The sequence below is a fragment of the Solanum pennellii genome, chromosome 4 (genome assembly GCF_001406875.1).
Source record: "Solanum pennellii chromosome 4, SPENNV200".
Taxonomy (NCBI): Eukaryota; Viridiplantae; Streptophyta; class Magnoliopsida; order Solanales; family Solanaceae; genus Solanum; species Solanum pennellii.
In genome coordinates, this window is record NC_028640.1 from 67,742,831 (window position 1) to 67,753,723 (window position 10,893).

The following is a 10,893-nucleotide window of genomic DNA, read 5'->3' on the forward strand; positions in this document are numbered from 1 at the left end:
CCTCTACCCTACCCCCTACCCCCTACCCTACCCCTACCTACCCCCCAAGAAAGATATTAGAAGTTTACCTCAACATGCTAGTCAAATTATATAGCGCGCATGCCCGATGGATGGAATATGTGGAAAGCCTTTCCTTTTTCCTTGCCTAGTACGATGATCAAAGATAACATTATACATGGTTGGTAACAAAATCTTAGCAACAGTGTAATCCATGTTTGATAACAACAACATCCAATTCAAAGAGCTAATTATTTTTTAGAGTAAAGCTAATTATTTTTTAGAGTAAATTAAACCCCAAGGCACGACATACAAATATAAGCTTAAATGATCCCAAAACATGAAAATTAAGCACTATGTGCATTTGTAAAGCAGAATTGTTTCAACAGCCTATTAACACTGGAAATTTCTTCAAATGTTCATAAAGCAAAGTGGACAGATAAACAAAGGAAACAAAAAAGCTGCCCTTTACCTAATCTTAGTCGCTAGCTCATTTCTCTACCAAATCGTAGAAGATGCCTCACGATTCGCTGTTGTATTACTACTTATCTTTTAAGACCATTTTCTCCAAAAATTGTAGAAATTGCTCGATATGATGTCCACTGTAAGAAGTCATTATGAGCTGCCAAGTAGGTAACTGATTCACTCTCATTGCCAAATTTGAAGGAGTTCTTTTGTTTAGTATAAGGTTATCCCAACTGGAGCTTTGTTATGATGCAGAATCAACCACAAGATGAGATGGTGCATCAAAAATGTGATATCTACAATTCAAGATATGGATAAATCTTATTTCTCTACCTTTTTCTCCTTAAGATGTCACAACACACCATACAAAAGGGTACATCTATCCCTATTTTCATTTCTCTGTCATCAGACAGAAATAATGTGATATCCTAAAAACAAGTTCATCAGCCTGCATTGTTTATTGTAAATATTGTTTCTTCCAATAAGGTTAATCAGCACAACCAAGTAAATGTACATATGCTCAAGGAGAAAACAAGAAATCAGAAACACTCACCTCATACTTTTGACCCAAAGGAGCCCAGAGAGATTTACACTGTCCAGGACTTCAATCTACTCCAATAGAAAGTAAATTTGTAGATATCTCTTTCCATAGCGCCAATCGTCCACGAACAACCTGGAACTTGCTGTGGAGTTCCCCGTGCAACATAATCAGTTTCCTAATCACATCATGTTTCCATCTGTTTCTCTTCAAAGGCTTGGAAGATATCATCATAGATTGTGCAAAGCCAGAATCACTTTGAATGCTCTCTTTTCTGGATGATTATGATTCCTCCTGTGTTGAAGTTTGCACGTAAATGTTTAAATTTTCCATTTATCCAAAATACTTCTTAACCATTAAAAGAAAACTTAACTCATACATAATTTTTGAAACAGTGAACTTGTTCATACAAAGGGAAGTCAATAATCAAAGAATTCAACTACCAAATATCACAATCTCGGCCAAAAAGAAAACCCCAAAAAAAGAAATCACAAAACCCACCCATATTTTCCTTCCGTACACAAATTGACGCAAGAAACCCGGTACAAAAAATTGAATGATCAAACCATTAATCAAAAATATAGACAAGACTCACGAGTTCGGAGGAATGAGAAATCGAGCAGTAACAGTTGTATAATTCGATTTTCCGATGAATTCGCTGCCATTGCTCGTCTCTTCGCCACTGATTATTCATCGCTCTGTTCTTCAAGAGAAGGAAGAAGAAACTTATTCTTCAAGAAAAAGAATGAAGAAGAAGAAGAAGAAGCTAATTTGAATTGATTTAGCTATCCGTTAGGAGCTGACAACGGAAGGATCTCACATTTTGAATTCCCCTTTGCTTTTATATTTTATTTTTTGGTTAATCATATGGTAGTTAACAGATTATTATATTAATTAATAGAAATATATTTTGTCATAAGAAATGAAATATGTTAGCTTATACTACGTTTGGTACGTCTTAATTGGATTTAAATTTAAAGTTATAAAAAGAAATTTATTAAAGTCATGAGTAAGCATTGCAAGGATAACATATTCGTTAAAATTTCACGAGTTAGCTAGATTTCAAAGAAGATAGTCTGTTAGATTTTGTTTCAAAATTTTTAACGATGAGACTACACATAATGTTTCTCCAATTCATTACGGAAGTTCTCATATACTTTTTTTTAGAAAAAAAATTCAAGATATCTCAAAGGTGTTAGATATACATGGGCTAATACATAAGTAATAAATGAAAATTGTTGTAGTTCCTAAAATTGAGGAGAAAAACAATCGAACTATACGTATAGCTTCCCCAACTTGTTACGGGCGTATTATGGTTCAAATCGAAAAAACCGACTGGATTGATTTTTCTTTAGTTTGGTTTCTTTTTGTTTGGTCGATTTAGGTTATTAATTCTAAAATTATGATTATTCTATTCGATTTTCAATTTTTAATTCAGTTAAACCGAAAACCTGAAATTAAATTGCATTACTTGCAAAGTACAATTTACACTACACATGCGCAGTCGAAAGGTTCAAACCCAATAGAAAATTATGTCCAACCCAATTTCCAAATGGTCCAATGATAAATCATAATTTTAAGGAGTTACTCAACTTGTGTGTGACTATTGTGTCCCAAATCTGAAAAATTAATTATTTTACTAAATTTGGTAAAATCAAAACCGAGAAAATCAAACTGAACTGAATTTATTTCAATTTGATTAATTTAACATTTTCACCAAACTGAATCGAATAGACCGAACGCCCACCCTGACAGATCAAATTTTTAACTTGAGACAACTCAAATATTTTGTATTCCTAATAAATTGCAAGAGTACAAGCTCTCCATAACTACCACATGATTAACAACAACTAATACTACTACAACTAAACCTCAACGCACGTTGAGATCTGGCTACGTGAATCATCACTATTCACGTAGTCCACTATACAAATAATAAGAAAAAGGTATATGTTGTCTGTATCAAGACAGGTTATCTGCAGCATGCATTGACAGCATCAACATGAAATCACTGACGACGATATCCTTGCAAAGTTCAAGACAAAGACGACGATGTATTTGTTAATGGTTAAACAAGTCCCTGCACAAAAAAATGTATACAAATGCTGAAATCAGACTTTGGAACAGAGGATGACAGGTTCGAGTCCAAACGCATTATCTAACAGATGTTCGTAAGGGAAGAGAAAGAATAGGAAACGTACTTGTATATCCGTGAAGTTAATATATCTGATCCGAGAACAGGAAGGTGAAAAGCAGTTCATTCCACATATCAGGCACACCAGGTAAGCAGTAATGGCTGCAATCAGGCACTAATGGATTATCACTCCAAGTACCAACATGTGCATCGCTCCGGTATGCCCCCATCGGAGTGACATGCAGCAATGTCACGGGGCTGGATACATTTCTCACAGTGTCAATAATTATGTCTGAAAACAGATCCTCATCCTTTCCGTTGGTTTCCGACCAAGGCAGTCGTGTCACATTGCATGTATCGCGGGATTGGTCACTGATTCAAGCATAAGTAAACACTCATCAAATTTAGAAAAGATATATATGTGGAGAAAATATAGCTTTTACCATGGAATAGATTTTGATATTAAGAACACAGCTCATGAGATCTTCACAGAACAAATACGCAAACTATATCCAAGTGTCTAATGAATCAATTGTTCAATCGAAAGCCCAGACATAAATTTTAAATTTGCAATGGAAATCATAGCAAAATCAATGGAGACGAGCAGGTTATATAAGAAAATTAAGCACACCTCCAATGAGTAGCTTCGAAAGTCCGAAAGAATACACGTGTCCTGTCAGTGTTGACCTTCTTTTCAACCCAAGATTTCCAAGTAGCTAAGGCATGCTTGAAGGCGCCATTTATCGCCATTCCGAGTTTCATCTTTCCATCAATCTGGAAGTACCACCCCCTGTCTGAAGAAGCATGTCAGAAGAGTTCTCTAGACAAATTGGTAAAGTAACTTTGCCATAAAGCTTTTACCAGCATACAAAACATAAAAAGTTCAAACAATTTTACTGCAAAAGTCACTTAGGATATTAGATGAGTAAAGGAAAAGTAGTTCAATTTCTTGCATATCACGCTGTCCTACAGAAACTGGTATATCACACGCACACGAACAATCATGCATGAGCAGAGTATACCAGAACTGTGAAAATTTGAGAATTGTAAAGATATGACAACTAGGACTAACTCAACCTCAAAAGCTAGCACATGAGAGGAGGAATACCCAAGTCCATATAAGCAAACCACCAATCCATTTTCCAACCAAGGTGGGACTCTTACCCACTCTAATACCCCTTTCACGCCCAAGCACAACTGAAGTGTGGACCAGGAGTCCAAGAAGGGTAAAGATATGACGATATTGGCAGATCAAAGACTCAAAGCAAAGCTAGAACTCACTGCTAGCTACTATGTGCAACTGAAGCGTGGAACGGGAGTCCAAGAAGGGTAAAGATATGACACCCGTGCCTAACTCAACCCCTAAAGTTAGCTTATGAGGAGAGGATTGACCAAGTCCCATATAAACAAACCAATGCGGGGCTCTAACATAATGTCTCTACTGTGATCTAAAACAAACAGATTCTCTAATTTTGTGAAGTAGAATATTTTACATGGAAAGGGGAAAATCATATCTTATCATATAAAGACAGTGACTTGGGTGATGCAAGACTCTCTTGTCTCATATGATGAGGATTCGGTGAGGACAGTGCCAATCTTGCTAACTGTTTTTTTGCAGATCTCAGATTCTTAATAAGAAAACTCTCAACATTTCAAAGTGTCCATTTAAAGACTACAGATCACAACTGCGACAAATCTACAAGTCTCCTAAACTTATAGCTTATATCAATTATAATAAAATAGATTCAGGGCTTGTGCTATAATTAATTGATGATCATCTACCTTTTCAAGAGCATTTTACAAAATCAGAAATATACAAATGGTAAGTTTCCAAGCTAAAGTTCTATCAAAATAGAGTTGCAATATAGTGTACGAAGAAAACTACCATAGTAAGAAAGGGCATAACATCAAAAGCAAACTGTTTCAAACTAAATAAGAATTGACATCTTCAAGAACAAAGAATTCATCATGAATCACTTACAGTTCAAAAAGCTTCGTCGGAGTCCACCAATGACCGGTATTAAAGATTAGTATATCAGATTGAATCCATTCTTTGCTTATATCATCCATCTTATCAAGCATTAGTGCTTTCTTGATCCTCTTTGGTGAACGTTTTGGTGGCGCACCAGGTTGTACAAGGAAAATTGACCTATAAAACTCAACTGTTAAATTAAACGAGCTAAATCGAACTTGTAAATGCCTAATCTGTCTAGTGATCTTTCTTCCTTTGACTTCATATACACTTTTTTTGTCCTCAACACCAGTCATCAATATGCATATCATAGACTCCCATTGAGTTCTACTTAATGAATCACCAACAAACACAACCCTTTTCCCCCTTAACTTTTCCAAGATTTCATGAACATCAAACCTTGGAATTTCACAATTCCTAGGTTTCCACCTCCACTTAAGATACTCTTTATCCTCCCTCCCATTAGCTAAACAACTAAAACCTTGTTCAGCAAAAGGACATTCTGATGCATTGTACAAAGGATAAGTTTCATCAGGCACCCAATTTCCAACAAAAAAATTACATTCACCACTAAAGTCACTTGTTCTATTTTCATTCTCATGAACAATTGGTTCTGGAAAAGAATATATATTATAGAAATAACCAGACCCTATTGCCACAAGAAACAACAACAATAAGGGTCCAATCACAAGAACCCCATTAAAAGAATGAAAAACCCAAGTGTGACAATGTTTCATCTTGCCAAAGTTCAAATCTTTAACCAAATCTGACCTCAAATGGCCACAAGAACTGGACTTTAACTTTTTCACCATCAGTATGAACACAAAGAACCCTATTAAAACACCCAAATACAGAAAAAGAAAGAAAAAAACAATCTTTATCTCTAAATCAAGAAGTAAAATCAAGATTTTGAAGAAACCCCATGAAGCTAAACAGGTTATTATAGCTGGAAAATTAGTTAAACAAGAAGAATAAATGGATCTTGAAGATTTTCTTCAGTTGTAGCTGGCTGATTAGGACAAACAGAAGACAATATGAGCAAGAACAGGGGATATGATTGTCATTTCCCAACTCTCAAAGTCCGAATATGATATATGAACTAAAATTTGGTGGTAAGTAAATATAGCATAATACTAAACTATATCTTTATATGTTGGAAATCAGGTGCTGACTGAGACAAAATATACTGCTCGTACGGCTGCAACTCATTGCCTAACATATTTTAATGTACAAAATTTTTTGTTGTTTTTTACTGTTTTGTCTTTCCTTATTGTTTTAGTTTCGACTCGGTATTGAAGTTAGATTAAATTTACCTACACAATAGTGAGTTCATTTTGAGATAGCACTTTCACCAGAACTTTTTTTCATATTAGAACTCTAACTCAAAGTCTTTAATTATAGATGAAACAATCCCATTGTTAGGGAAGTTTACTTTTGTGACATCTTATTTTAATGTTAGTTGTTACAAATAGTTCCATTTCTTTTTAAAATTAGAGAACAAACATTATTAAGTGAAATAGTAGAATTACATAAAGTAATTACCTAAATAGATATTTTCCCCTTTCAAAATAAGTGGTATTTTAATTTTTTTATTTTATTTTAAAATAAGGATAATGCTAAATGATAGAAAATTTTGTTAAAATTTGATCAAAAATTTAAAAAGTCTATAATATTTTTCTTATTTCAAAATAAATGAATCTTTTCTCAGCCTTTTAATTAAAAGATATTAAAGTTAAAATTTAAAAGGATAAGAATATTTAAAAGGTGATATATGTTATTACTCTTGTTTACATAATCAAGAATTATTAATAGTAATTTTTTTTATTAGGGGTAAGTTAGTAAAAGGAAGCCTTTGTTTTTGTAAGAATGAGTAATTTTTCAAAGGATATATCAAATTGAAAATGCTACTTATTTTAAAGTGGAAGAAGTATTATTATCATTTATCAGAACCTTTCAAATAAATTAGATAAACTTTTCACGTTAAAGAAAAATGCAAATACATATTTACACATATTTTCAATTCTCATATACATTTTTTTTACTTCACTTCAGTATTTTTTTTATGACTAAAGCTATTTAAATGCTTTAATTCTTCAAACTTGCATACAATTTTCAGATACAAAAGTTTAATTTTATTTTATCCACCTTAATTTACAACCTCGAATACCAAAAAGGACACGTGGCGTGCTTCCATGTTGCCGACAATTTTCACAAGTCTTAAACTCCAATTTGACTACTTCCACTTCAGAAGAGAAGATCAAGAATGAGTAAAAATTGTTTTATAAGACAAAAACTAAAAGTTCTCTATTCTTTATTTTTATTTTCATTTTTATAATTTTATTTTTTTCAGACAATTTTTGTGTAAAATATAAAGTAGTTAAGAATTTCATTAAAGAAAGGATAAATAAAGAAAATTTAACAGTTATAACTTAATATAGATTAGAGGAAGTATTCCCTCCGTCCATAATTAATTAACATGATTTTCTTTTTTAGAGTCAAATTATAAGAATTTTGATCAACATTTTTTTATGTATATTTTCATCATATTGATATACAAAAAATTGTAATTTATAATATTTTTATTGTTTTTGAATATATAAATTTTTTTAAATAAAATATCGAATTAACTTAATCTAATTTAATTTTAAAAATTAGTTAATTTGACTTTTGAAAAGCGTAACATAACAAATAAAATGAACAGATAGAGTATATTGAAAAATGTATTGATAAAAGTGTAACAACCACACTTTCAATATAGTTATGAATCTCATAAAGAGTTTGATTTTCACTAGGGATAAATATTTGAAGTAGGACAAGTCATATAAAAAATTATATTTTTTGAAATATTTTCACTCAGGATAAATATTTGCAGTAGACTTAACATATACAATTCGTATAAAGATTGATATTTTTCCAATTTCAAAATAAGTAATGGCTTAAATTATTTATAAAAATTATTAAAAGTAAGATGAAAGTAAATAAACTCTTCTTTTTTTTCGTGTTTGGTAGAGAGGAATGATATGGATGTTTGTGAAAACAATTGAAGGAAAAAGAAGAAGAAAACGTTTTTTTTAGTTGAAAACATCAAACAAAGAAATTCTACAAAAGCATAAATGATATGAGTTTAGTATTCCTTAGTCGACTACTTTTTGTTATTTATGCTAAAAAATTCAAAAGTGTTTTATTAATTTTTTTTAAAAAAATTAATAGAAACTTTTGTTATTAAGTGAAAATATTACTTCAACTAGTTAGCTTGTTAAAAAATTAAATATTATCTAAAATTAATAGAAAAGAAATCACTTTTTAAAGCGAAAATAATATTTGAACAAGAAAAGAAAATATTACGAGTTGCTCATGATTGTATACAAGGGGTAAAGATGGTAGAAAAATAGTGATAATGTGAGGTCATGTTCTACTAACTTCAATAATTATCATTACATGTTTTAGACACTTCCAATATAGAATTAGTTTTAAAATCATTTAAGAAATTCATCCATAATACTTCCTCCGTTATAAAGAATGATCTGATCTTATCTGATACGAAGTTTAAGAGTACAAAAAACATTTTTGAATGTTGTAATTTTAAATTACAATTTGGTCAAATGTATAAAATTGTTCTTTGATTTTGTGGTCTTAAACATGACAAATTGTTCTTTGATTTTGTGGTTTTAAACATGACACGTAGAAAATTCAAATTAAAATGTTACAACAAAATATCATTTTTTTAAACAGACTAAAAAGAAAAGGAGATCATTCATTTTTAAACCGAGGAAATATGAAATATCGCATTTAAATTATTAATACCAAATTAAAATTAAAGATAAAATTATGTTTGATTGTATATATTTTTTTGGAAAGAATATCTAAAATATATAGTCAAACATGTCTAAATCACTCTTTTATTTATTCCTTTGACTTTACGCGGAGGATTTTAACGTGTCTTTGGTTTCTTCTTCTCAGCTGACCTTTTTCCAATTTTTTTTTTTTTTTTAAATGTTAGTGTTTTTCTTCTTGGATATATTTGGTACTGACTAAAATTAATTTTCATGAAAAAAATTATTTTCTTGCTGTTAAAAAATATTTTCTCTTTGAAAAAGAGTGATTTCATTTGACTTGATATAAAGTTGTAAAAAATATAGAAAATTTTTAATTTTGTGATTCTGAATAAAAATTATGTTAAATGTACTAAATTATCCTTCAATCATGTGGCTCTAAAACACGTCATGTGGCAAACTAAAATTAAAATATTATCACAAAAAATTAAATTATTCTTTTTTAAATGAAAACAGTATCATTACATAATATTACTTTGTATCATTCAAACTTCATATTATTTTCTCTTGTTTTCTTCATCTATCTTTGGTTTCTTTCTCTTGTTTTTTTCTTCAATTTTCTTATTTGTGTTTGACGATCTATACCATGTCCTTTTTGCTTTGTTTGTTACAAATCATAAAAGATTTGACAAAATCAACCAAATGTCATTATAACATATATATATATATATATATATATCTATATATATATATATATATATATATATATATAATAAGAAGGAATTAGAGTAGCTTAGGGTCAAGTTTTAAAATTTACAAAGAGGTGAACTTGTTTTTGTTTTTAGGTAATTAGGGTTAAGTTTAATATTTCTTCCATCCATTTTATTTGTCATCTTACACATTTTGAAAGTCAATTTGACTGATTTTTAAAATTGAATTAGATTACATTAATTTGATATTTTAAATAAAAAATTCAGATATTCAAAACTATACCAAAAGTATTATAAATTGCAATCTTTTACATACCAATATGACGATCGTAAAATAAGTAGTAATTCACAAAAGTCATGAACTTATAATCATCTACTACTTTTATCTAATTTGTGGGTCTCTTCATTGAACAAAACGTGTACGTAGTGTCTTTTTCCTAAGAAACTTTTCTCTTCTCTTTGTAAGTATAAAAGTACTTTTCTGCAAATTTTACCTATGTTACACGATAAATAATCTATTATTTGAAAATTATTTTAACAATATTATAAATTATAATAATTAATAATTTAAAATAATTATTATAAAAATATATAGAATGATTGGTTGACTCTCAAATTTTCACATGTCTCACATAAATTAAAACATAGAGAATAACATATTTTATTTGAAAATTATGTTAAAAATATTATAAATTACAATAGTTAATAAATTAAAATATTTAAAAATTATACAGAAAATCGATTGATCTCCCTAATTTTATATATGCTACAGAATATTTTTTAAAAAATGAAATACGAGATATTGTGCCCATGCCCCATGCTTGAATATTAGAAGAGAGAATGTTGAGGAGCTTTAGGTTAGTAGATCAATTGATCGATTTGCCCTTCTTCTTAAAAAAAAATTGATTAATTCTCGAATTTTCACATGTATTGCATATTTAGAATTGAGTAACATATACTATTTGAAAACTACATAAATTTTACTAAAATATAGCAAAAATAGTATTAAAATTTTTGATCAACTCTCAAAATTTCATATGCACTGGACAATTGAGTGAGTAATAAATATTATTTGAAAATTACACTAAATTACGCTAAGCGTTCTATAAATCACAATAATTAATAACTTGAAATATTTGAAAAACATATTAAAATGTGATTTAACTCTTGAAATTTCATATATCATGAATTTGGAAAAGAAAAGTAACATATACTATTTAAAAGCTACGTTAAGAATATTATGAATCATTTTCATAAATTGAGACAAATAAAGAAATAAATATTAGGTCCGTGCTTGCTATTAT

General features: G+C 29.9%; 1 protein-coding gene and 1 long non-coding RNA gene across 2 annotated transcripts; both read right to left on the bottom strand.

The window, feature by feature from the left end:
* Positions 1 to 1,185: 1,185 nt before the first annotated feature.
* On the bottom strand, positions 1,186 to 1,805 carry LOC114076736. The gene is made up of 2 exons (XR_003577718.1): positions 1,596 to 1,805; positions 1,186 to 1,294 (listed from the first exon to the last, which is right to left on the bottom strand). It is a non-coding gene; the product is annotated as an uncharacterized LOC114076736 (long non-coding RNA).
* An 870-nt stretch (positions 1,806 to 2,675) lies between these two features.
* LOC107016031 (protein trichome berefringence-like 7) lies at positions 2,676 to 5,918 on the bottom strand. The gene is made up of 4 exons (XM_015216506.2): positions 5,116 to 5,918; positions 3,766 to 3,924; positions 3,202 to 3,506; positions 2,676 to 3,080 (listed from the first exon to the last, which is right to left on the bottom strand). Exons 1-3 carry the CDS (start codon positions 5,916 to 5,918, stop codon positions 3,218 to 3,220), a joined length of 1,251 nt encoding a protein of 416 aa, XP_015071992.1. The 3' UTR covers positions 2,676 to 3,080; positions 3,202 to 3,217.
* Positions 5,919 to 10,893: the final 4,975 nt, after the last annotated feature.

Coding starts and splice junctions, on each gene's coding strand:
- LOC107016031 (XM_015216506.2), bottom strand. CDS start 5,918: ATGGTGAAAAAGTTAAAGTCCAGTTCTTGTGGCCATTTGAGGTCAGAT. Junction 3,925..5,115: donor CCGACGAAGCTTTTTGAACT/GTAAGTGATTCA, acceptor TTCTTCAGACAG/GGGGTGGTACTTCCAGATTG. Junction 3,507..3,765: donor TTCGAAGCTACTCATTGGAG/GTGTGCTTAATT, acceptor TGCTTGAATCAG/TGACCAATCCCGCGATACAT.